Source organism: Mastacembelus armatus, chromosome 21 (genome assembly GCF_900324485.2).
Source record: "Mastacembelus armatus chromosome 21, fMasArm1.2, whole genome shotgun sequence".
In the NCBI taxonomy this organism is placed as follows: domain Eukaryota; kingdom Metazoa; phylum Chordata; class Actinopteri; order Synbranchiformes; family Mastacembelidae; genus Mastacembelus; species Mastacembelus armatus.
Genome location: NC_046653.1, coordinates 13,245,951 through 13,272,769, shown reverse-complemented (window position 1 = coordinate 13,272,769; position 26,819 = coordinate 13,245,951). Strand labels below are relative to the sequence as shown.

At 38.2% G+C, this 26,819-nt stretch overlaps 3 protein-coding genes across 9 annotated transcripts in view; 1 reads left to right on the top strand and 2 right to left on the bottom strand.

Moving 5' to 3' along the window:
• The window catches only part of LOC113123037 (plakophilin-4), a 69,617-nt gene extending 68,128 nt beyond the window's left edge, over positions 1-1,489 (bottom strand). For all 4 annotated transcript variants that reach the window (XM_026294772.1, XM_026294775.1, XM_026294770.1 and 1 more), the window contains exon 1: positions 1,310-1,489. The gene's annotated coding sequence lies outside the window, so the exon portion shown is untranslated. The remainder of the gene's footprint in view (positions 1-1,309) is intronic.
• On the top strand, positions 762-26,676 carry LOC113123038 (coiled-coil domain-containing protein 148). Of its 4 annotated transcripts, none has more exons than XM_026294783.2 (15): positions 762-771; positions 2,678-2,734; positions 3,175-3,296; positions 5,512-5,615; positions 6,687-6,778; positions 6,882-7,033; positions 8,859-8,954; positions 9,073-9,254; positions 9,610-9,748; positions 12,560-12,766; positions 20,023-20,163; positions 21,433-21,551; positions 22,640-22,757; positions 22,911-23,045; positions 23,647-26,676. In XM_026294783.2, the coding sequence occupies exons 2-15, from the start codon at positions 2,680-2,682 to the stop codon at positions 23,788-23,790; spliced, it is 1,806 nt and encodes a 601-aa protein (XP_026150568.1). In that variant the 5' UTR covers positions 762-771; positions 2,678-2,679; the 3' UTR covers positions 23,791-26,676. The 4 variants fall into 4 exon arrangements, with proteins under 4 accessions (XP_026150568.1, XP_026150565.1, XP_033181686.1 ...); XM_026294780.2 differs by lacking the exon at positions 762-771 and adding an exon at positions 1,634-1,675; XM_026294782.2 differs by lacking the exon at positions 762-771 and adding an exon at positions 1,655-1,736.
• On the bottom strand, positions 24,029-26,819 carry upp2 (uridine phosphorylase 2). The gene is made up of 7 exons (XM_026294784.2): positions 26,403-26,819; positions 26,128-26,242; positions 25,868-26,026; positions 25,631-25,745; positions 25,250-25,459; positions 24,969-25,115; positions 24,029-24,677 (listed from the first exon to the last, which is right to left on the bottom strand). Exons 1-7 carry the CDS (start codon positions 26,453-26,455, stop codon positions 24,535-24,537), a joined length of 942 nt encoding a protein of 313 aa, XP_026150569.1. The 5' UTR covers positions 26,456-26,819; the 3' UTR covers positions 24,029-24,534.

The following is a 26,819-nucleotide window of genomic DNA, read 5'->3' as shown; positions in this document are numbered from 1 at the left end:
AGATTCCTCTTGGGGGTGTGTATGTGCATGTGTGTGTGATATTGAGTAAGTGCGAGAGAGATACCACATATGATCTCATTTGCCATATGCACTTCCATTGTTAACTGGCTGAAATGAAATTAACTCGAACTATGGTCACTCCAGTGAAGCAGGCAGATAACCTTCCCACACCTGCATGGCCACAGGCGTGACTGCTCCCAGCATCTTTCATTTATTAACAGGAGTATATTTTACCTCTAGTGAATATCCATCATTACAAAATTAAGAACTGGTCCTCCAATATTTGTGTTTTGCTGCTTTGCTCTTAGCCAAACATAAACATGAGGTATTTAAGTGGAAGAATTTGTCTCATAATGGCATTTTTCAGACTCTGATCTCACAGACAATAAGTGGGCTACTCTAAATCTGAGTCGAAAGGGCTTTAAGTTATACGTGACACATGTTTACTAGTATGCATTTAAAATCAAAGTTATTTAGCTAGGCCTCATGCTATTGAGGCCATAACCTTAACGTATAAACTACTTCAACAAACAGGGTAAGCGAATGCTCCACTTGCAGCATGCGATCAGGCAATCGGACTATAAATTTGTCAGCCTCACTAAAGGTGAGCTCATCTTCTCCTAAAATGTAGCTAAGTTTGATTGCTCTTGCAACAATGCAAAGCACTGAGAGTCGCGGCTCGTGTTAAAAGAAACGCCCCTGTTTAAAATGCAGATTAGGGTCATTAAATATGGCGTATTTTGAATGCAGCGAATGGACGTGAGGGTAAAGGTAAGCTTATCTTACGAGCTTCAGGATCTCAGCCCTTCGGCGACCTCGGAATTCCAGAGATTCCCACACGCAAAGCTCACCTGCCTTTTCCCTCACCACTAAGAAACATACCTTGAAGGGCAAGCAGAGAAAAAGTGGTTTTAATGCTTCATGGTGATTTGTGACTATGTATTTTTGACAGGAAAACAGTTTTTGAACGTTAGCCAGCTAAGTTTTCATCCCAACGGTTAACCGACACCGAAGACAGCGCGTGAAGATCCTCAAAGGTGTGCGTTGTTGTGCGAATCGGTCACAAGAACATGATTAGCGTTAGCGTAGTATTTAGATTCTCTGCCGCTGTGAAAAAGCCCAAAGAAGCTTCTATTCTGCTACACACATACAAAAAAACAGTCACCGCTTTCTTTCCAGAGCACATTTCAAGACTTTCTGACTTCAACTAGCAGTTCATACTGTCATGCCTTGCGCACAGATGCTTTCATTTTTTCTCCACGATTTTCGCCGTTTGTCAAAGGAACAGAAAAAAAAAGCAATTAAGTACCTTAGGAGGACTGTTGTTTTCGCCGGCCGAGCTGTGGCTGTGGTTCTACATTGGAGCGTGTAACTTCATCCGTAAAGTCCTGTCGTTTAGTCCCATGCATGTGGAAAAGCGAAACTCGCCTCCATAGTCGAGAAGAAGACGAGCCCTCCGCAGCTCCTCGCTTCCCCCAGCAGTCCAGGCGATGCGAGCGCGCATGACGTCAGTAGGAATCTGGGAACGAAGCGCGCACTCCGGATTGGTTGCGATAGGAACAGAAGGCGTTACTGGGGAGGTTCGCAATGTTGAATTAACCAATGACCGATGAGATAATAGTTTCCTTGGTTACAAATATTGTCAACCTATACACGGTACAGAGTAGGATGTAAGGTAAGCTAGGGTTTAATGGGTAAACGATGATTTTACTCACATAGAAGAGACTTCTAACGAGTTAAGTGTTTTATAATTAATTATATTACAAGGCTCTGTGTTTCTTTTTATTATGTTTGTCATATTTAACTTTGCTCGGGACCTAGCTAATCTATAAGCTAGCTGTACAAGTTTTCTAGCCTTCTCGGTGTTTAGTAGGATTACCACGTGTTAATACCATGTATTAACCTATTGGTATTATTGTAGGGCTACAACTGTAAGTATTATCTCTGATTTTAAATTGTCGAAAAAACCTATCGTTAATTACTAACTAGATCCCAAGTTTAGCTATAGCTATGTGTAAATTGCTTGATGTGTCTGAACAACAGATGAATATTAAAATATAGAAAATAAAATTTATTAGAGCTATCACAGATGACCATCAATCTGAAATTGAATTGTCAACCCATTAATCAATTATTTGACTGAGATGTAAACTTGGATGTAAATGCCAGCTTACCATGGAAAATAGTTAGGCTGGTATTTTATCAATGGGTTTAATACTACAAGTGTGAACAATCCTATGCAAATCAACAGCTACTGTTAGGTGCTACTACTGACCTGAGTCCTGACTTTAAGTCAAACATTAAATCTGTTCCTACATATGTGAACCCAAACTGTCTGCATATATTCATTGACACATTGCATGTGTGGCAAGATTTATTTCAAAGCTTAATCCAAAATAAAAACATAGACAAGTTCCAGTGGCATAACAGACCACACTGGGTGCACCATCTGTCTCCTCCCACACCATTAAATTGGTCCAGCAATGTCATGCAGACCTTGATGGAAAAATTAGCTTTTTTGATGGGATTTACTGCTTTTCACCTGTAGTCTTCTGTTAATCTTCTGAATGACCCTACTAAAGCCAGGTAAATGTGCAGGCGAATGTTCTTTTATCAGACTTTGCACAACCTTTTCATTTCTCAATTGCATGATTTCTTTCTTTTTTTTTCTTTACAGTGATGAGTAATAGGGATATGAATAAGTTCATCACAAACTACAGAGCAGAAGATGTGGGTAAGTCAACAGATATTGGGTGGGAAACATTGCTGACTTGTAATAGTGACCCATTGATCTGTTGAACACATTTGACCTAAAGTCTCCATGTTGAATTCTCCAGGTACTGTCAAGTCTTTGATGCTTCTGTTAGAGGCAGCATTGCTTGTGTTTACTCACCTGCCACTTTGAGTCACAGCTGAACTATTTAAAAAAATGTCTGACAGTTAGATTGCTCTCTGGTACTCCCCTGCCTTATAACCACCCAGGCCCTATGTAGTAATTTCCAAATTACCCATGCAGTGCGTTAGCGTACAGCTGGTGCTGTTCCTCTGTCTTTACCTCTGTTTCTTTCTTTGCTGAAGTCAGCAGAAAGATTTTACTTTAGATCAAAAGTGATGAGATTTTCAACAGTTCCAGTGATCCTAATTTAGCTATATCATTTGCTTTCATCCATGCAGAAAAACTGACGCTGCGAATGAAAAATGGTCTTGGCAGCTCAAAGTACAAAGCAGCTGAGTATAAAAGACTACAAGCCATTGTTGATGCCAAACAGCTGGAGTCTGATCTAATTGGACAAAAGGTAAAATGTGGTCGTTATCAATATCATGCCTGTACTTAAAACAGCAATGCTATTATAAAATCAATTCCTCTTACATTTAACAACATGGTGATTCAACAGCAAATGAAAAAGAATGTGCAACAATGCTGAAATAACTTTTTTTCCAGAGAGCAAACAGTCCTCATTACCCACCACGGGAAGAGCATGAACTGGCAAAAACACAATTTTAATGTGAGGGGATAAAACAGCATGTGTCCAATAGTTGTAAAAGGCATCATTTCTTTCTGTTTGTCAACCTTTGTCTACTCTCCCTTACACGCCACATACTGTAAAGGGATTTCATTTTTTACAAGATAGGCGTTGCATACACTTTATAGTTTGCCCTACTGCATGAAACAGAGGAATAATATCACTGCCACAATAAAACAGCACAATAACAGTGTCAGTTTCATGAATATTCATTTGGCTGCCTGGGGTTTTCTATAAAAATGTTTGAAATGCATTGCCATCTGACTCTGAGCAGAAGAAACAGTTAATGCTAGGGGCAATGGAGTTTAGGCTGTTAGACCTGCAGTGTTATAATTGGTAAACTGTGGCAGGAGGGTTTTAGTATCATTATGGTTGCCCATGGCTCCTTCCAGCCCCGCTCTCTGCATAACCTAGATAAGACAGGCTATGTTCACATTCGGTCATCCTGCTGAAAGGCAAGTTTTTGAGCATCTGTCATTGGTGATGTGATAAAGGGTAAATAAATGAAAAAATGACCATGAGTTGCTTCCAACATTCCTTTTATGCTCTTCAGGAAGAGCATTAGTAGATACTAATATCTCAAATTATTTAGCATTATAAACAAAAAAATCCATAATGAAAAAAATATGTAAATTTTAAAAATACTCAACCGAATTTTATATATATATATAGAATATAAAGAAAAAAGAAATATACCATTTTCCAATGCCCAGATTTTAGAATATCAATTTCCACATTGTGAGCGTTAGTTAAGCTATGTTGAAAGCACCACAGAATTTATTTACTACTTTCAACAGTGTAATTGACTTCTGTGAAATCTTTACTGTAAAATATGGAGCTCATTTTACATTACTTATGTGGGGGGGCAAATGTATCAATACAAGTTTTAACCAAATCAGTTTGGTTTGTTTGAAAAATGTTTTTCTGATGAAACTGGAATCTCCCATTTATGGGTAGATATCGATAGATGAGTCTTATTTCTCAGACTCAAAATCAGTTGATATAAGTTTAACTTCAGGCACAATTGGAGTCCAGCTGAGTTGTTAAACAGTCAGCACAAATTAAGATTACCTATGATACAATTGCCTGGAAAATGCATTGGTTGACATCAGTGGAACTCTTTCCTTTCAAATAAATGCTAGTTTCAGAATTGGCACTGTAGATTCCAGTAACTATAAAATGGACATCACCAAGTCTAAATGTACAGTGTATTGCATTCAGACTTATTTTGCAACAACTGTGTATCTACCAGCAATAGAAACACAGTTTTGACATAAGCCAACACTCTAACTCCTTTAGATTTCCTATTAGATAATATAAGAAGAACCTTTGTTTGTCCCATAGATGGGAAATATGAATATGAAACTGATTGTACCCATGTATTTCTTGAGAGTCTTTTGTACAATTATCTGAGCCAGTGACCTCTGTATGAAACCATTGATAGAAGACAATGAATCTGTGCATTGAGAGTTTTCTAAAGGAAGAGCTTGTTCTTTAATGATGAAAACAAATGAGAAAAGATTAAGAATTCTACCTCTCTTCCTATTAACATACCTCATGCATGTCAGGCATGGGTTTACTTGATTTTTTTTAATTAACCGCTGTTTATTTTCCTTTCATGCTTGAACACTGATACTGACTCAGTTGAATTACCTGGGTTTATGAGCCTCTCACAGACACAATAATGCCATTAAACACTGAAACAAATGCCTCTATAAAAATATCCCTGATGTCCAGAGAAAAAGAGAGGAACTTACCTTTCAATATAAAAAGACTACTGTATTTCATGTTGCACTATCTTTGCAAGATTATGATTTATTTACTCTGTTGCTGCTATGCTTTGTATTAACAATTGATCCAGATAATTGATGCGTTAAAGCAGCTGTTTTTTCCAGATAAGATGAATTCTCAAAAGAAGTACATGTCATGGCTTAAGTCTGGTTATTTGTTTGTTTGTATTTTCAGTGTTAAAAATCTTTTCTTAAAGGTTCAGAAGACTCGCTATGCAGCCAAGGCAACCAAGGAAAGCTCCATATTACGGCAGCACAGGCAGGTGTGGAGCAGAGAGTGCCCCAGGCTGTATAAGGCTGAGTAAGAGCCCCCTATTATTCCCAGTCATTATCTGCTGCAGTTTTCTGAATATCCTATTAAACCATGCAAACATTTCACTTATGCACTATTGAGTCCACATAGGAACTTGCATGAAAGAATGGAAAATGTGTCAGGGAGAAAACAATAAGAGAAGAGAAGGATGATTTATAGAGTATGTAAACTGAGTTTCTTGCAGTGATGAGAAACTGCAGGGTTGTAGCTGTGTGGAGACATAGGGTTATACTGAAGGAACACTTTTCTTCTGCATGCTGAGGCAGAAGTGTAGGACGGGGCCCCAGTGGTGTCATGCCTTGTGAAGTGAGAAGGGCATCGCTAGCTCTGGGGTGCAACTTGTTTGGCTGCGTAATGACTGTGTCTGAGCCACCCAAGGTTAATGATGTACACAAGCGTGAGCCTCAGTAATGAGCCTAGTCATAAAGATGTGCCCCTGCTTTCAACTCTCTTCACATACATCTAGTTAAATTACCTTGGGATTCAAAAGCCACCTTGTCAAATGGGGAAACAGGCAACTATATCGCTATGGTTGCTTTTTCTTTACTCAGTTAAGTCAACCTCTATGCCCGTTTGTAAGTAGCAAACAATTACTGTAGCGCCCTCTGTAGATTTATTTGTGTTATGCTGCCTATAGTAAAGGCATGATGTTTCCAATTTTTGTCATAGTTTTAGGAAAATTCATGTTCAGTCTATAATAGTGTGTATGTGATAGATAAAAATAATAGATCAGCCCACCACCATACCTCCAAAGTGAATCATAGCAGTGTTGCAAAGTGTCATTTATTTAAGTGCTGTACTTAAGTGGGGATACTTTAAGAAATTCGATTTAACATCACTTTATAATTCTACTTTACATTTTTTTGAAGATAGATAGATACTTTATTCACATAAAGGCCTTAGTTAATAGTTCTTTTCTGATTCAGATCATGTATATACAGTACATATATGTTAGGGATAGTTGTGATTATGATGTGCCATTATCTTGCTGTTTTTTTAATTGTCAGCTAAATTAAAATGGTTTTATATAGCAAAACTTTCTTTTTTCTCATGAAACAGGAAGAAGGCTGAGAATGATATCCATGATTTTCTAGACCACATTAGGCCAAATGCTATAACGGACACCGCCATTTTCTCACTTCAAGATTATGGTAACCTAAACCAACAGTTTTCAAGCAACCGTGTATCAGTATCCGTTCCTGTTATTTGTAAGTGCAGTACTACTATTTATACTTGTGTGCTTTTTGTGTTCAGAGCAGATTCTACAGAGGGAGCGGGACACATTCAGGATAGCCACTGTTGAGCCTGTTAATCAGCTCAGGGATGACCTGTGCTTCAGACTGAGTGAAGTACAACCTAACCAGTTCACTGCCCATCCTTCAAAATGGGAGCAAGTAATACAACAGGTATCTATATTATATGATTAGAGACATGTCTGAATGTCTATTGTTACCATAAAGAAAGCTTAATTTGTAAAAAGCTAGCAGAATGGAAAGATTTCTAAACATATTTGAGAATAATAGATTTAAATACAATGCTGCAGCTGGTTTTGAAATTAAAATGGCTGGACTTTTGAGAATACTAAATTGTATTTTGCAACTCATGTCCTTAGGTGTTAGTGAACCATTTGACCAAACATAATCCAGTCAGTACTCCCTAAGGCTTTGACAATTGATCTTAGCTTTTCTTACTTTCTGTGGGAACCAAACTGTCCTGCAGATGCATTTGAAATTTAAACTCTTCTGCTTGTTCACATTGTGATTTCTGCTTGCACACAGCATCGTATTCACTGTCCATGAATCTGTTGTTTGTTAGATATCCAGTCCCTAAGTCACCAGTTCTTCCTTTGACTCTCAAAGGCTTCTTATAAGCTTTAGAGATGAATGGTGAGATTAAGGAGTAAGCATGAGTGTTTGGAATGAACTGTCTGCCAGCTATTTTTTTTCCTCCTCTGTACAGCTCATTTGTGCTTGTTTCTTTCCCAAGACCTGCTTTAATCTTGCTGTCCTCACCTGATCGCATAGTCACAATAGACCAATCCTGCACACACACACACAGCCAAGATGCTTGTCCCTTTGTCTTTTTCTTTTTTCATGTTTTTGATTTCCTGTTTCACCACTTTTTTTTCACTCTGTGGCTTATGACCAATCAAGTGCTGAAAGAAAGTATGGAGAGTGTGAGTCTGAAAAAAATGGCCACTATATTAAATACGGAGCAACAAACATAAGAGTGAAATTACCTCCTGCTGGTTGTTAAAGACTGTGAATTGTTTTGACACCATACATTATCATATTGTTTTTAGCCTTTTTATCGAATTTGATTTAGAGTTTAATTGAAGTGGAAATTGTGACAGTTGCCAAATTCTGGTATGGCTTTAGTCTGCAGTCAACTAAGCAGTCAATGTTTGGACAAAAAAGAGGACCGGTGGGCATGGGATTCCACTGTAAAGGCCAATAAGAAGATGCTGGAAAAGAGACTATGGGAAATAGAGAAAAAAATCTTAGGAGAGAGTACTGGACCAAAAGAATGTGAAGCCATTAATGACAGAGGATTCATTAATTTTACTTAAGGTTTTGCTAAAAGAGTTCATTTCAGTCTAGTGTTAACATAAAGAAGATGTGTTAACATTTACTTTGATTGTTAACAAATACTTTGATGTTTTTCACTTGTACCGATCTTTCACAGCTCGGCCCATTTGGAATGTTACTATTCTACTAAAGTATATTTGTATGAATAAAATCAACTACTTTAATTTTAATTTCTATGTTCTTTCTTGAAATCTGAGACTCACATAATTAATTGATATGCATTTTTTTTTTTTTTTACAAAAAGCTGTATTCCTTTTTCATATATAAGGGAATAAGCAGTTACTGATTACTTGCTGTTATTGAATCACTCTGATAATAAATGTGTCTGAATCTACATGTATGTTAATTTGGGCACACAAAGCATAACAAGAAGGAAGACACTGCTGCAGCAGCTAGCTGTGGGCTCTTGAATCTGCTTTTATCTTCATAGGGGCTCAAAAGTTACAAGAATTTCAGGAGACAGTAGTTTTGTAGTAGAGTTATTGATATTGCTATTTCTGGCTAGTCAGGGCAAAATTTTTAGTTCTCCTTTCCCAAAACAATATAGTCTGTTGGATATTGAGCTGAGTTTATAATTGTTGTATGGCTGTCATGTTTTTTTATGAGAGGTTTTTTATGGTTTTATCCATGAATCAATCACCAGATAAACTTTGTGAAAGACCAGCAAAGTGACATAACTGCAAAACTTCAGGAAGAGTACGTGGTCTTGGAGGAGGAGATCATGAGCCTTGGCTTGGAGGTGAGGTTCTCTTTACATTTCCTGCATCTGATTCAGCTATTTTCAACCTCAACATCTTGCACTGTGTCAGCAGAACAAATACATTATCAGAAATATCTGATCTGATCGTCCGCTACAGAAATATCTTAATAGCACTTCAGATAATCTGGTGGACATAGATAATATTCCAGAAGAAGTTGTGGATTCAGACTGCCCTTATCCAGAGCTGAAGGACTCCCTGATTCAGACCTTCCAATCCCTGTCAGAAAGCTACCAGAACAGGCTACAGAGTCTCCAAGAGCAGCTGCAAAGAATTGAAAGGTAGGACTGAATACTACTTGCCCTGGGTTCAGCTTAGCTTCTTTTCATTATTCCAACTGCTTGTACATTATTTAAATGAGACAATTTTGGAAACTTTTGCAACTAAACAACCCCTTTGGTGTCTAACCTATCTTAACGTAACTGGGGATTTAGTCTTACTCATTTGGAGGTTATTTTATGTCAATACTTCAAAGCCACTTCATAATTACATTCTTTTCAATATGTTTGTTATATAGTATTGGAAACTCAAGTGAAATGAAGAAAGGAAAACATAGAGTCATAGCATCATTTATTTATTATGTTTTTCGTGATGAGGATGTAGTTTCTGCATTGACCTATGTTAAATTTGTTTCAGGTTTTGTGGCTGGTGTCCAGATGACCACCAGTGTTTCCAGTTCATTCTGACTCTGTATACTCATGACATACCCAACCACAGGGCACTCTGTTTGGACATGCTGCAAAGACTCTTCCCAGGGAAAACTAGACAAGAACTGGTCAGTATCTTGAGAGAGTTTGTTGAAGCAAAAGATAAATTCTTCATTTGTTTTTTAAAAAGAACAGCTTTGTAACAATGACAATGCACAGTGTATGCACAACAAATATGCTATGTTTACACACTGCTGGGTCTTGGCCTCAAACATTGTGCATTCAGTGTTGTTTACAGTGTATACAACCGTCACCTGAACACACACATATAGGTATTTTTAGAGTAAAACTTTTGTTTGAAACAGTTCACTGCTTTACTGGTTTAACTGAGAGTAGTGTTCTCTGTTTCACACTCACACAACTACCTTCACACATGGAAGCTGCCTAGTACAACTACAGTCTGGTCTGCTGACAACAGTATACACATACCATACAGTGATGTAGAAAATCCCACACACACACCTTTCTAAAAATGTAACTCCCCTCCCCAGTCTGAGGCATCCCTGCAGTGTGAGTCCCAGACTCCCTCATCAATGTACCTCAATACTGTGAATCAAACAGACACAGAGATAAGCTTGGACAATGATCCACTCAGCATATTGAAGGATGTGCTATGTCAACCACTATGGACATCTTGCTCACGCCACGGCCTTGCATTGCCATGACAACCGCCAGCCCCTCTCTTTTCCTTCACCTGCTCCAAGAGACCTGTCCTCATATCAGCTCCAGCTGGATGCTGCATTTAGAGCTGTGTTCATTCAATCTTGCTGGGTGCGCAGATGGGGGGTTGAAAGAAAGGGGTTTTTCTTAGTAGTCTTTGTTTTCAGAGTTCATGTAATGGTGACTATACCTGTTCAGCTATCAACTATTAAGATGGATTGCAACAAGAAGTAATTAGTAAATCAGTAAAACCCCAGTGATTAAGTACATAAATACTTTTCTGCTCTCAGCATTTAGAAAAAAATGATTTTGATTTTATAAAGGCTTTCTCTGCATTTCCTGTTTCTGAAATCCAAATTATGTAACAGTAAATACAGTAATAATAATTAGTATCCAGTATTCTAAAAGGTTGGTGTCCCTGTTAAGATGAGTGAATCCTGCTTTGGGTGGATATTTGTCTATGGGAAAATAATTTCCATTACTTTTGCACACATACAGGCTGACTACAAATTCTATAGTTATAACGTTAACTCAAGAACCATTTCTATGGAATTGTCATGTTTTCATCACGTTGCATTGAAGGCTGTTCCCTGTTTGAGCCATAATAGTCTGTTCACCTGTCATTTAGTTCCATCTGTGTGCAGTCATTTCAGGATGATATCATCATTTTCTGCTGCTTCTTTAAATTCTAATGCAAGATAAGAACAGCTCCATTTTAGAGCTAGATAAGAGGCGTGACACATTCCCCCAGTTAAAGAGTTTTTGCGATGTGACAATTTAGGATGACTGGTAATTCAGTCTTGGTGATCAGCTTCTATGTTCTCCACAACTGGCTTCAAAACCTGCATCTTTTGGACATTTTCCCTTTTTGTTTTACATTATACTTTGTAAAATGATTGCTTTTGAGAAATTGTAATTTTAGTTTCGCTAATATTGCAGAGAAATATCCAAAGGGAAGTACAGCAGAAGCGGAGGATTGGAATGGAGAGTTACATCAGTGACACTGACTTACTTTGCTCTCTTGATCCCAAACTATTAGAACAAAAGAATTTCTTGCAAATTACTGGCTTACAATTCCAATCCAAATACATATTACTTTCTTAGCAAAGTGTCACTATATAAATACTGTAGATGTGTTTGGACATGGATTCTATATTTCTTTTGATGAGCTGAGGTAGAACCAGTCTTTCAGTTTCACTATTACACAGTGCCACTCCATCCAGCTTAGAGTGGAGATGTCCCTGTGCTGGAGGGAGCTCTTTATTGTCTGCTATGACTTTCTTTTTGATGAGCTCTCATGACAAGTAGGAAGCCTGCAGGGTACTAGCAAAATTTCATAGTAATACCCTCATAATGTTCCATGGCAAGAGGGAAAATACTTTATACCTCTTACCTTTTCTGACAATATCAGGAAAAAAAGTGAAAAGCCATTTTATTTTCTCTTTTTGTGCTACTCAGCCCTCATGGAGACAGCACTCCAGAGAGGGAATGTGGATGTAGCAGCTGATCCAAGTGTCATGCTAGGTGTCAAGTGTTCACTGCAGACATGGTGCTGTGGATGCTTCCACAAATGGATGTTCTGTCAAGTACAAATATGCACATACAAATTGTGTTTATACTTACTTGTAAGATCACTACAAAGGCAAGGTTATTAAAAGAGAGGGTAGAACAAAGGGTAGATCTTCCTGAGGTTCCAAAGTGGTGTATTAATAAGCATGGTTTTCTTGACTCTCTCTGACTCTTCTTTTCTGTTGGCAGGTCTGTCAGCTCACTCATTTTCAATAAAACCAGTCAGCCGTCTAATGCCTTCCCACTGTCAGTTAGCCGCTATTAGCCCAGAGATGAATATCATTCCCTCTGTTCCAATGAAGCAGCCAAGTGATGCAGCCTATGTGAGTGCTGACACAATGATGAATAGCTATAGGCAGCCCTCACAGAAAGGAACTGTTTTCCTTCAGGACATTTCACAGCCAGGAGAAAAGGACCATTTTATACACAAAAAAAAAAGCTAGATGTGGCACAGAGTTTTCTTTGTGATTACTGTATGTGCCCATTATTATAGATATTAGTGTCATTGTTGTTATTACTACCAATATACTTGCCTTAGGGGATGATTTTTAGTTTGTTTATAAGAATACCTCTTACATATTATCAATTAATATACTTTGATGTCACCCCAGGTGCAAATAATGCCTTCTCTGTGCATCCTATTGTTCTAGATAGAGCATGGACGTGTTTTGGACTGGCAGTGCTTCACTCAGACACAGTTGAATGTTGTCATCCATCAGTGGCAACGTGATTATGAAGAGCTGCTGTCCAGAGCCTTGGTCACCCTTCAGGAGGCAAGATTCACCCACCAGGAGGAGCTGGAGCTCCAGAGAGACCGTCAGCAGCAACAGGACATCTGCTCACATCTCAGAAACAAAGTTAGTGTTGTGGTACACCTTGATGTCATGTGAAATATGAAACATTCAGTATGAGTTCTCTGTGGTCTACTGCTCAACTGTCATATTCAGTCAGGTCTACCAATGGGGTGGCCAGAATTGAGATGCTTTCCAGAAAAATTGAACAGATATCTTTTTCCTCAAAAGTATGTGTGCAGATGTGGGACAAGTTAGGCAGCAGTGTCTGACTGCCTGCTTGTGTACAGTATATCTGCTGACAAGGCTGCATAATATACCAGGCTGCGTGACAGCATCGCTTTTGCTGCCACTTGGGATGGGCTGCGAATGCAAACAAGCTAATAAGGATGGTCTTGCAAAGATGATGTTGCTGTCTCTGAGGGGTGCTAGTTCCCATTCACACAACAAACAAGTTACTCATGTGAACAAATCCATGTGCTGTTGATGCAATGCAGCACAAATTTAATTTGCTTTGCCTGCCAATATTTAAAAAAATGTTGTATATGTCCTGTGGCTGATTAAATAACAAGACACTCTGAAGATCAAGCTGGATATTTGTGAACTTACAAACCAGACTACTGCTGGGATGTTTTCTCAGGTCACCATGTTACAATAATGATACACAACAATGTATCATTATTGCTCTTTTTTTCATGTGGGGGAACTCACCTCCCTGTGCCACCTGCCTTGTACAGTAGTAATAGTAGTATTGTAGAGTCTCAATTTTCGAAGGGACATTAACGTAACTTTTTTGAAGGTGCATCTAAGGGTTAAGACCCCCTCATGTTTAGAATACATTTTTCCAATACCATCTAATTTTATTCCCCAGTCTTTTATTTTAGTGTTGTCATTTAATTTTCTAGCAAGGCTTTAAAATTGGCACATAAAAGGTGTCTTTATTTCACAAGTTGCACCCAACTGCAGCTTGTAAACATAACACTTATGATTGGAGCAACAAGACTGTTTTTGTGGTGCATCCCTGATGCCAGATGCCAAAATCTCTTTCTTACGGGCAGATTCCTGCACTTTGGCTAAAAAAACATCATGTTGCACGGGACTTTTTTTCTAACTTGCTTATATTATGTGTGAAATTGGGCTGCTTTCTATTCATTGTTTGTTTTGCCTTGTCAATTACTAATGTAAGTGAAGAGGAAAATTCAAGGACAGTGATCATTTCACATTCAGTTCTGGTAGAATGAAGCCACTTCAGATACTACAAAAATATAAAGTCATGTTTGATGTTTGATTAAAGAAAAAACATTACAGGTTTAAGAAACCATGTTGTTCAACACAGCAGTATGTCACTGAAATCTCCTTTTTAATGTGTTTTTTTGAAAATAACAGGGGGCTTGACTTTCAATAATTTAGGCAAACCTGCAACAGAACAAAGACTACATGCCTCTGACTATGTCAAATGCATCTCTGAGTTTTGATTTAATGGCTTTTTGAGGCAATAAGAAAAATAAAATTACACATACATTTTTATTCCCATGATTTTTCCGCATTTTGTGTTTATGCACTGCATGTGCACATAGTTGAGTTAGTGTGGAGGCTCAGATGGATGCGTGTTTGCAACCAATCTTTCTTTCCACTCCCTTTATCACAACAGCACAGTGACACAGTGGTGCGACGTGATGGATTCGCCTTCCGTTGCATCTGCTTTTTTAACGCTTTGTTTTCTGCAGCTGCTCCGTCTGACCCAAGCAGCTCTCCTGACTCTGCTGTGAGTCATTCACTGTTCATGAGATTGAATTCCTTTCAGCACTGTAAAATCTTATTCATATTGTATTGTATGTACTGTGTAGTTGAATATGATTTAGTAGCATGTCACCTCTGATTGTATCACAGCGTATATTTTATGGTGGACTTGTGGTTATTGTGATTCATAATTTAAGAGCAGTTCACTCTCACTTGTTTAACTTAACTTTTCTGCATAGTATGTTTACATAGAGGGGCACCCAGAGAGAAACCACAGCCAGGGGTTATGTGGAAACAAATTAAATCAACTGAAGTCAGCTGTAGTTTTTGTTAAAAAATACATCTATATTTGTGTTAAGGTGAAAAATAAACTGTAAACTAGGATTACAAATTGGTTGTACTTGGTGGCCAGTGCACAACCCATCAGCCTAAGTCACTTAGTCAAAACATAACAACAAATAGTTAAATAGTTCAGTCGTTAGTTAAACAGTTAAGTAGTTAAATAGTTAAGTGGTCATTGATTTAAGGTAAAATAGCTAAACATAACGGATTAACAGTTTTTAAGTAACATAATTTTTATTTTGAATGTCTGCTTCATTTTTGATGACACATTCAATACTCCTGGGCACAGATGATACTGATACTGGTCTTTGACAATGAGACTTTCTGTGATTTGTGTTTTCATTCAGTAACTGATTATGCAAACTTGCATTTATAGTGACTTGTATAAATGGCATTGGTTGTACGTACACCTTTTGCATTCATGCAGTCCCATAATAGCTGAGTCCCACCTCTGTGCTTCATGGTCAACACTATGCAGTCACTGTATTAGTCTTGGCTTGGCTTGCTGGATCCCGTCTGATCCAAACAAATTTACTTTGGTTTCATGTGACCAAAGAGAGTGCTGCCAATATTCATCAGGCTTCTTTTCATGGTCTTTGGCAAAGTTTAATCTTGTTATTTTGGGCCATTTTGTGAGCAGTGGTTCTCTTCTTGGCTCCAGTCCATATAGTTTACTTCATGCAATGTTCCTTGCACTGTGTAATCAGTCACTGAAACACACATCTCCACAGATAATCCTTCTGCCAACCCAGAAGCACTTTTTTGTCTGTTTGTAAATGGAAGTTTGCGTAAATGTGAATGTGTGGTTTTATTTTTAAGGCCAGTCACTTCAAGTGATTGGTAGTATCGCTCTCCCTATAGCTACCAACCACTGATGCGGATGTGTGTCAGCATATGTTCAGTAGTCCACTGATACTTTTGTGCCTTCTCCCATGTTTACACTTGCAAAGTAATCTATCTAACCTGTTTGATTTTAACCCTTAGTAGTCTCTGATCATGCTGGTGTGATCAAATCACTTGGTGAGTTCAAAATAAAAACAAGTCATGCTATGCTAGTTTCTGTTTGATGTGGATAAAGCCAAGTACAATGGAGATAATGGAGGATAATTTAAATCTGATGTAAAAATCATGTATAGTATATATAGCTTGATTTTAGCATTATATTTTTTGGGGGTGCAGTTTGTTGGTTCAGCATATTAAAGTGAAATAATAATTGTCAGATGATATGGTGAAAAGAAGAGGAGACTGGCATGGTGAACATTTTGTAATGTGGTATATAAAGCTGAAAGTAAAAGTATTCAGAATAGCCAAAACAGCATAAGACTACACAGGGTCAATAATACATAAGATCACACTTTAACCTAAAAATAATACAGTTATTGGAAGATGATCACTGAACATTTTGATCATGTACTCTATTTTGTTGTATGTTGTTTCTAGATAAATATGTTAACTACTAAAATAGTTAAGTAAGCAATGAATAAACCATTGAAATATCTAATAATAAATAGACAAAAAGTGCTGGTGTGGTTCTGACCTTATTAAGGAATGAGGCGGTGTTGCGAGCCCACCCAGCTCTCTCTGAGGAATGAGTAGTGAGAAGAAATCTGTGGTAATTGATTTCTGAGTTAGCTTGTACCCCTCTGTTTTAGAAAGGGCAAGCCTCTCACATAGACTACAACTTCTTCTTAAGAACCACAGATTCAGACCATGCCAAGATGACTGGCTGGCTTCATGTGTCTGGACACAGGTGACATTACTAATCATACCTGTTGCAGTTGTTCAATCTCCAAATTTAATACACGATATCTGCTTTGTTTAAAGTGTGTATTGTGAAAATCGAAAAGAAATGGATGATTAAGATAACTAGTTAAAATGTAATGCATGAGATATGGTTTATTTCATTCCGATTTATTACTGAAAGACAGACGTTTCTCTTCAGAACATTAGCTGGTTTGTTCTGCAGTGTACTGGCTGCCGTAATTAGCTGGCATTGTTCTTGGTGTTACTATTCATTCCAGCCCTGTACTCTGTCCTTGCTTTCATTTTGCCTCCCACTTATATCTCACTCCCAGGCATCTTTGATGAGTGATTGTGTTTTCCAGATGAGTAAACAAAGCCTGGAGGGATGGCAGATTGTTGCAAAATGCTCAGGTGGGAAAGTGATGAGCAGGCCAACAGGACAAGCGACATAATGGAAAGCAGAAAAGAAAGGTTTTCATATTATGGAAGTTTTTTTTTACTGCAAAATCTATTTTTTCTAATTTTATTCTTTGCAAAGGATTTTGCAATATGAACAGCGTTGTTATAGATTAACTTATGCCGAGATGATGTTATGTGTGTGTGTGTGTGTGTGTGTGTGTGTGCGCCCTTCCTGCAGTAATTACAGTGTTCTCTGGGAAATGTGTGTTAGCAGATCCCCTGCCATTGTGTTAGTGACTAACAAGTACAGCTCTTCATCCCTCTGGTGGCCGATTGGACATGGCAGAGTTGAGTTGAGATAGTGCGTGGGCCACACAGTCTTTCATCTGACAGCTATCTGAAGAGTTAATTGCTCATATGTGCATAATTTTTCTGATGCAAAATGATGTATCTGTTATAGACCTTGGGAGAATTCCTTGCACTAGCTGTGGAAATATGAATATAAATGCACAATTTCTTTTTTCTAATCTCTTAATGGACATAAGTTCTCGTCCCTTTAATGTTTCAGTAAATCCCGTGTCCTTAATGTTGCTCAGTAGAATGGGCCCTCATAAAGGTAAGAGGTACCATTCTAATAAATACACCACTCATTTTCCCTAGGCTGCTGCTCTAATTCACAGCAATGATATTGGTTCAAGATTTGTAGTTTTGCCAGAGTTCATAGCGAAACTGTTTCTCTCATCTGTTGTATATCTAAAGTGTGCCATTAAATGACCTGCAATTGAAACCTATGATGAATGCTGCATCTCTCCCTGACAGAAGACATCACTTTAACTGTACCGTCATATTAAAGGATTTGAGTAGGCTGCAGTGTACAGATAAAAAGGCTATCATTCTTTTGTTATTCTGACATCTCTGTAGGCTTTTTGTGCTGCAATGAAAAAGAATGGTGTCCCATTTCCCTTTGAATTCACAGAAAAACACCCAGAAAATGAGATTCCAGTGACAAATTGCTGTAGACTGTACATAATGACCATTTTATTTTCTTTGTTCTCCCTTAAATGCCCTTTCATCTATGCCTAAATAAGAAAGACATGCAAAATAGATTCAGCCATTGTGGATCTTACTGTGCTCACAGTGGATCGACTGTAAGCTGGCATTTCAGATTATTCCATGGACTTTTTGCTTTATGAAAAAAACAAAGACAGTGTTATCCATCACTTGTGTGTATGTCTCAAAAATATGATTTGCAGGCAGACCCACCATGTTGTTTACACACTGTCGCTCATGGTTCACTATTTCAAACATGCAGGTATCTTATCTGGGCCAGGCTGGAGTTTGATGGATGAATTAATTATGTGTCCTTGTTTTTCTATTTTAAAAAAAGTGTCTCTAATTTTAAGGCTTCTTCTGTTTTCGTAGGTTGAGGAATTTAATGAGACAGAATTGTTTTATTTTATTTACTTAAAAGGCGAACAATACAGAGATATGACATAAGACAGCAGGGATGATGGGTTGCATGTAGAAAGGGCTCCCAGCAGGAATCAAACCAGTAACACTGCAATTTTATGTTCAACATCTTAGAAGCCCTAAGATCCAAAATATGTTTAAAGTGTATAGGTAAATTTGAAGTATACACTGTATATAAAATAGATGTACTCTAGTAATAAATTGGAAAATTAATCATAAAGTGTAAACACTTACAGGGCATAGCACAGGCATTTCTCATGTCTCAAAAATTTATGATTTGTTTTATAGACTATCAGTGTTTTGCTATATGGCTAAAAATAATGTTGCAGGAATGCTATTGAGGTTTTGTATAGGTCTGATATTTTGCCTGGGGTAACACCAGTAGTCATTGGAATTATTACAGTGACCTTTCACAGTTACAAGTTTATATTACAGAAAGTTTTACAGGAATCAATTTCAACACATTGCACATTATATATTACCAGCCATTCAAAAGGAAAGAGCAGGCGTAAAGTTTAAAACAGGACAAGTGGACAGTACAAGAAAACTGTAAATTAATCCCAGCATATGATAAATATTGACACAATGCAGTTACCGTCATTACTCATAGTCAACATTCAGGATTGATCTCTTGGTCATGAAAATTGCATATTGAACCAAATTTCATGAAAATAGAGCCACTAAACGATTCAGTAAATCTTGTGTGTCATTAATGCCGCTCAGTTGAGTGCATGACAAAACAATTGTATTTCTAAAGAAAAAGCATAACGTTTCTCCAGATTCAATGCCGTCACATGGGACTGGATTAGAGACAGGATTGTTCTAAGTTCTTTCTCAAATACACAGCAGCTGTTCTCTTCTCAGGCAGACATCAAGTCTGATTGACTTGATGATACTGCCGGTGCTAATGTGTGTGAGACCATGTTAATTTTCAGTTAATTCCTTCAGGGATGCTTAAGCTCCCCACTGATAGATCTGTGAGTCTGTCTGCCCAGTTGGAATGCAACACTTTAATACCCAGCTCGCACACAGAGTCTGCTGCATAACGAACCTGTCACTCACTCGCTCACTCCGTGGCAAATGTTGGAGTGTGCGTGTCTACATGTGTGTCAAAAATTTAGGCTCTCTGTTTCCAAATATCTAGCTGAGTGAGAGAAGTCTGATTTCTCTGCAAACAGGAGCATAATTTTACAACAGAAATATTCAGTCAGTGTTCTGTCTGTTCATGTTTGGTGATTTCTGCATTTTTTTTTTGATAAGTTTATAGGATTTTTCAGATGCCCTTACTTAAATAAAAGTCCTTCAAACATGACTTTTTGAAATTTTGTATAATATGTGAACTGAGCTGTTGTGTAAGGAGAGCACTCTCCTTGTAAGAATAAGTTTTTTATTATAGAACTCAAACGCAAGGGTTTTCTTTATGATTCAGTGGGACCTGATCTAACACAAAGTGCGAAAGGAAGCTTTGACACCTCTTCTAAAGTTTTTACCTCACTACGGCACTATGGCAGTGGGGCTCAGCTGGTTGTCTCGCTGTGAGTCATTCTTTCAAGGCAGCTGTTGATGGACAATAACCTGCTTTTTGTTTTTTTGTTTTTTCTGGTGTGTATTTGCATGTGTGTTTGTAGCTGCAGCAATGGCGGGCACAGCAGGAGGAGGTGGCGAGGCTGGAGGCAGCTATAGCTGCTAGACAACAAGAGGAGGAAGAGGCAAGGTTAAAGAAGGAGCAAGAAAAAGAGGCCGCCATCAAGGCACAGCAGAAAGAAAAAGTAATCTTATCTTCATCACACGCTTTAGAACGTGAAGCAGCACATGTTTTATATGAATGCTTGTGCTTATGAACGTGTACAACGACTGCATTCATTTGGGCTTTAAGGTTTCTGTGTGTTATTCATGAGAAAATACACACACCTTTTACCTTTTATTGTATTGCTTCCCAAATAGTTATATTACAGTGAATATTCTTTCCAGATGATCGATGGTATTTTTTATACCATGCTCATAAAATCTTTATGTGTGAATAACAAACAGAATAATTAACTCTAAATTCAAATTCTTGCAGCTAGCCCTGTTGTGATGCATACATCCAGCCCAAAATGGAGAGAAAGCAGGACTGTCCTCGGAAGGAATAAGCTGATATATTTTAATGGAGAATGTGTATAGAAGGCTTAAGTTTAGATGTATGGTTATTATGTGCCAAAAAAAATCATATCGGCTCAGCTTGAACCCGAGCAGTTGACATGCAATGATCGATGATTTCACAAAATAGATGGCACCTCCTTAAAAGTGTCAAATTATACATGGCTCATCAGTTCATAAAACGTTTTGTGTGTGTGTGTGTGTAAATCAGTGTATGAATGACTTCTCACGTAATATAGGATGAATGCCTATAAAACATTCACTGTAAGTTATTGAGGGTGTTGTAGGCGTGCCAAATGTGTGGACCCCCTTATATAACTTACTTGTATTAGATAAATAAAAAGCACATTGGATTTTGACACAGCAGGAGCTCTGTATAAAGTAAAACCATATGACCAACATTCCAGGGCTTTGGATATATGGCTATGGTTTGACAAAATCACACTATTGTCACGTTACTTAGCATTTATGACATTTATGACTACAGCATTTAAAGGACTTTTGATTATTGAATTTAGTTTGTTGCTGTATTCACAGGTAAAACTACACCAGTGTGTGTGTGTGTGTGTGTGTGTGTGTGTGTGTGTGTGTGTCTGACTGTTTAATTAACTCTCTCCTCAGGGGTCTGCTAGGAGAGCATGAGCAACCTGAGACACTTTCTGATTAATGAGAGCATTTAGGCTGCAATGGATTCCATATAATTTAGCACAATTGTTGGCTAGACATTGAAATATCATCTAATTCTCCCTATTTGCACTTATCTGATTCCTGCTCTGTCACAATCAATAGCACATGATGATCCTAAGAGTTCTGTGGGAGTCAAATTAGTGGAAGTGTGGCTACTGTTCGTGCTAACTTTTTGTCATTATTCTTTGTAAATTGTTGTTTTCTCCCCCCAGGTCAGGCAGTTTTATTTAAAGCAGCAGAAGAGGAGGGAGGTGCTGGAGCAGAGGGATCAAGAGAGACTTGCTAATCTGAGGAGCATCATGGAAGAACAGGCAAGGCGAGATAAAGAGAGGTGAGTTCATTTACACATACGATAACTTTTTGGTTTATGGGCTAACATCCACTGCTTACAATCACAGGTATATTACAAAAAGCATTATTAATACTGACCATGTTACATGTTAAAATGGTTTTGCTAGTCATAGGGAATACTACTGAGCCTCTGAAAGCATCATTAATAATTATGACACATGCTGTTTACAAGTCTACACGTTTAAGCAGAAGGCCCAGACATTGGAGATGTTTGAAAGCTGTTTGTGTTTTCCAGGCAAGAAAGGTCTAACTACTGACCAAAAATCTTTATATCTCATCCTCTGCTGCTTTCACTATGACATTTCTTTTTTTAATCTGTTCACTGTGAGTCACCCAACTTTATGAACATGAAATACTAAATTTCTGGACCAACCATTCTAACTGAAAGTCGGTGAGTGAGGCTGATAAACTGCACCTCATGTCAAAATAGCTCTAGGATTAAACTGAACATTGCAGACTGAAGATATGAAACAATGTATTGGAGGGTAACTTTTACCTCTGTTGCTGTATTCGTCTACCCCTGATGTACTTGGCTTTATACACTCTTAATGCTTACTAAAGATCTTGTTAAACAACGATTTCTGGTGGTTAAACCTATTGATGTGGAAATGCACTGCAGAGTGTCAGTACCCATTATTAGACATTATTAAAAGTGCAAAACACTTGAGGCTGTCACCTAGAGAGGGCAGTGAAACACTGCTTTTCAGGCTGTTGTTAAGCTACTCTTGAAAAATAGGTGATTCTGCCTTCGAAATATTTTCTGTTTGGTGTGATTTGCTTAGCATTTCCCTGCAAGCATTCTCATTGCTTGGCAATAAATATCAGTTATTGGTGCTGATTTGACCAAGAGACTATGGTCTAGCAGGAATGAGAAGAGGACTCTGAGAAAGAGCTGAGAAAGAGATATAAAGTGATAATGGAAGAGGAGCTGTGGCAGCTTCATAAAGTCCTGCACAGCCCAGAGGCTTGCTGTGTCAGGAGTGATACAGTAGGTAATGTTGGTTGTGGCAGTGGCAGAGAAAAGGGGCTGTTTAGGTCTGATGTCCACACTCTCTGTGCTCCCCCTAGGGTGCAGTTTCGGTCCGATATGTTACAGCGACGCAGAGAAGAGAGAGAGGCGCAGGAGCTTGAGCGTCAGAGAAAAGAAGAAGAGAAACAGAATCGTCTGGAAGCTCTCAGAAACCAGGTTGATCATTATCTGCATCCGCTGAAATGATCCAGAAGGGAGACTTGGACTCATTATTATATGAGTCAGAGCATCACTGCCACCTTATGGCAAGAAGTAAGAAGACAATTGAATGTTATTACTTTACTAAATGATTCTTCCTATTTATATTAGGTCCGGGTGGTGGCAGAGGCAGACCCAGAGAGGATAATGGCAGATACACATGCTTGGAAGAGTCGACAGTTGAATGCAATGGAGTTTGACCTTCAGAGGCCTCTCTACAGTATTAACACGTACACAGACACACAGGTGAGGCATGAAAGCATCTACTGTCCTGTTACCTTTGGCTTTTGTTTGTATGGTTACAAAAGCATTACAGCTGCAAGGTATTTTCTCCTAAATTCCTCAATTCCGCTCTTCATGTCATGAACCTATAACTATAGCCCAACCCTAACCCTCCTCAGTTTTCATAAGTGTATTCGACCATTTATGTTTTGCTTCATAATGGGTGAGATAAACCAGTGACCCATGAAGTGGGAGAAATTATGTAAGCTGGTTCTCTGGTCAAACAATGTTTGTCCTCATCTCAGCGAACTGGTTAAACAGCCTTGATCTCAAGGTCCCCAAGTCAGTCACTGTACTGCAGAGTGTGTCTATGTATGTGTGTGTGGTCTATATGTGTGTGGTCTCTGTGTGGTTTGTCATCATTGTAGACAGCAGGTTAGAATTTTTGTTATTAAGTAATCCAGGCAGTGGCTCATGATTGTGAAACAGTAAAAATCTCCTCAAAAACCAAGTTGTGATTCATCTTATTTTAAGTATTAAATGTGTAGTGAGCGTAATCTAGTGTGACACAACTGAAAATGAATTATTTTGTGTGTTTTTAATTTTTTTTACATCTGTTTTCTAGATTGTGTCTGATCCAAGAGTAAGGGTTGAGCAGGCTCTGCGGGAGGCTGGGCTGCACCACAGTCAGTATGCCAAAGAGGTTCTATCTGTTATCACGCCCCCTAAACTACCTCGAAGAGACACCAAATCCATACTCAAATTTTAACCATGGTCTTACTGAGATCATATGAGCAAGTCAAACCAACCCTTGTTCTGTTTTAAGCATTATGTGATGTGTCGATTACGCTTTGTTTTCATGCTGTTGGGTACAGTAGCAGCTGTAGTAAACTAAACTGATACACTGGTATTTGGTATTGATCACCAAGTGACAGAGTACAAATTGTTGTTATTGACCTTTATTGTAGTTTTTTTACACTGCAGCACCTCATAGGCAATATAGCACCAAACAATATCTGAATGATGATATGTAATTCCAATAGATGAAAAATGACTACCCCTGCACATTTATCAAAAAGTATTGACAGCCAATGTAGTCTCAGGAAGTGTGCATTTGTATTAAGAAGCTGTTAACAAGTAAGGCAGAAGCTACAATGTAATTCATGTCTCCAGGTATTTTCTAACAACATTCATCATTGGCACAGTTTGTGGGAAAGGATGATATTACTAAGGATCAACTTATTTCTCATTTAACAAATATACTAGAGATGCCACTAAAAGATCACAAGCTTTAAGCCTTTACACCCCTCCCCCACCCCCAAGTACCAGAACATTAAATATTATTAGATACAGTACATACTTATATGTGTATATATGCAACATACTTAATATTTTTGTTTCATGAAAAAAAACTTAACTTTTTAAATAGTTAACAGCTAATAGTTATGTAATGCTTATATTAACAGGTTAAATACGGTATATACACATATCCACATATCAGTCTGAAGGTGTCTCAGACAATATTTCCCAGGCGTTTCTTGATAAAGTGGGACACCAGGATTTGAGGTCTCTGCTGGTACTCTAGCAGAACATCATGAGGGGAGGCGATCTGGTCTCCCTCAAAGCGGTTCAACAATGTAACACAAATCACAGCAGCTAAAAGGGAAAGAAGAGATTAGCAGTCAATTATTACATGGTAAAATGTCCTTGTTTGTCACTTGAGGCATCATTGGAGCAAAGATAATTAAGTCAGTTTGAGTGGGACACTGTACTGCATATACATCTATTCTAATGGCTATTTTCTACAATGTAAGTTTTATTGAACCATATCTTGTAGACTAATGCACGGGAGTAGAGATTATACATAATATGTTCATCTTTAGACTGTAAATCCATCAGTGAAGTGTGTGTGAATGTACAGTGTTCTACTTTTTCTAAAAACATTACCTTTGAGACCACAAACACGGCACATAGCAGCAAAGACAGTGGACTCCATTTCAATATTTCTCACTCCGGCCTCATAAGCTCTCCTCAGATACTCCATTTTTTCTCCATGAGAGAAGGAACAGAGAGCCCCGTCAAGTCGGCCTTGACCTGGACAGACACAGCACAGGATTTGTCAGTACATGCCCATTGGATATGGCCTTTTGAAGTTTTCGCCTGTGCTCTAAGTGAATTGCAGATGTGATCAGAAACAATTTGAGCAATAGATTCTGTTTATGCTGTACCTTCATAGAAATCGTGGGTGCACATGGTGTTTCCAATCACTGCAGGAAAGTTTTGAAGCTCAGAGGAGCACTGCAGAAGCTCGCTGGCCACTCCTTCATCCAACTCAGTACTCCTGGTGATAACCTTCCCCAGAACTACCTGCTCAAACCTGGGGCAGAATGAGTAATCCACTGCTTTATCGGTGATCACCACTGTTCCTGGAGCCAGACCTTGAAATGATGGGGTAGAAATTTTTATATACTTAGAATTCTGGTATCATCAATAGAGGAGTACATTACTGACAGGCATCGCTTGAAAAATTCACTTCACTAAAAGGTACAGATAAAGTTTTTCATCACCTTTTAAGCAAAAAAAAAAAAAACAAAACAAACTGTTTTTACCAACTCCACCAGATGTTCCAAGGCGAAATAGCACCACATCATGGCAGTGGGCATGGTGGAGCAGTTTGATGAGCTCATGGAGCATGATGGAGATTGATGGGACACCCATGCCATGCTGTAATATTTACAATAAACAGAAATTTGTTTTTAAAATCAGTCACATAATTATATTTTAAGGACTTGTTACTAGAATTAAATATGTGTCATCTGCTGTGCAAACTGTTTATGAAAACTTACACTTATAGACAGCACTGGTCCCACTTTGTACATGCAGTAGCGATCAGTTCCCTCACAGATGTCCTTGATTTCTTCTGGGTTTCCAGGCAGTTTCAGCTCCTGGTGGATGAACTGGGCAAAAGCCTTCATGCGATTTGAGCTACCACCAACACACACAAACTATGGAAAACGACAGAGAGGCGACTATTAAATTCTACTTTCTAGCCTTTAAGGTTGTAAATCCAAACCCAGTTCCTCAAAGCTATCTTTATTTCACTAACCTTAATATCTCCAAACATTTCTGGAAGGTTGTGAGTCTTGGTGCTCAAGTTGAAGTGGTAGAGAATGTCCTCCTCCATTGTGTCTAAGTAGGGATTTTTCACTTGGACCTGTTGCCTAAGAGTAATTTAGTGCAAAATATTAATATATTTGCAGAACACTAGAAGAAAATGTCCCAACACTATGACACTGGGCATTTGTATATTCACAAAAAGTGTTTTAAAAAGCAACCAAAAACACTTAGTTCAGAACTAACTTAAGAAATTAAAACACTTACTTGATGTACTCATTTTGGTCATTCCCCATACAGTTAAGCAAAATTGGCGCCATGACTGCTGTACGCAATTGAAGATTAAGTTTAAAATGTCTTCACAAAGCTCTACTGTAAAGCCTCTCAATACCAGATGCAGCTGTTTTTCAAATACAAATTATATCTGATGGCGGAGTTGATATAGTGTTGACATCTGACCTTGATATTGATTGGCTCCAGAGAGAGAAGTAGCATGTCCTCACTCTAGCAAAAACATCTACCACCCCGAAACAGAGAAAGATCCTTCAAAAAAAATCCCCTCAGCTCTAAAGCAGTAGTAAAGCTTCAAAAGAACACCTCATCAACAACAATGACATCCACTTCAATGACATCCACTTGACATGTGACATAAACTTCCAAACTTGCATAATCATGAGCTGGAGT

Excerpts from the sequence above, each read along its gene's own strand:
- LOC113123038 (XM_026294783.2), top strand. The coding sequence starts at position 2,680 with ATGAGTAATAGGGATATGAATAAGTTCATCACAAACTACAGAGCAGAA. Across the intron at positions 5,616-6,686 it reads CCCAGGCTGTATAAGGCTGA|GAAGAAGGCTGAGAATGATA; the intron begins GTAAGAGCCCCC and ends CTCATGAAACAG. Across the intron at positions 9,749-12,559 it reads GGAAAACTAGACAAGAACTG|ATAGAGCATGGACGTGTTTT; the intron begins GTCAGTATCTTG and ends CTATTGTTCTAG.
- upp2 (XM_026294784.2), bottom strand. The coding sequence starts at position 26,455 with ATGGCGCCAATTTTGCTTAACTGTATGGGGAATGACCAAAATGAGTAC. Across the intron at positions 25,460-25,630 it reads TGGAACATCTGGTGGAGTTG|GTCTGGCTCCAGGAACAGTG; the intron begins GTAAAAACAGTT and ends CATCATTTCAAG. Across the intron at positions 24,678-24,968 it reads CCGTGTTTGTGGTCTCAAAG|CTGCTGTGATTTGTGTTACA; the intron begins GTAATGTTTTTA and ends TTTCCCTTTTAG.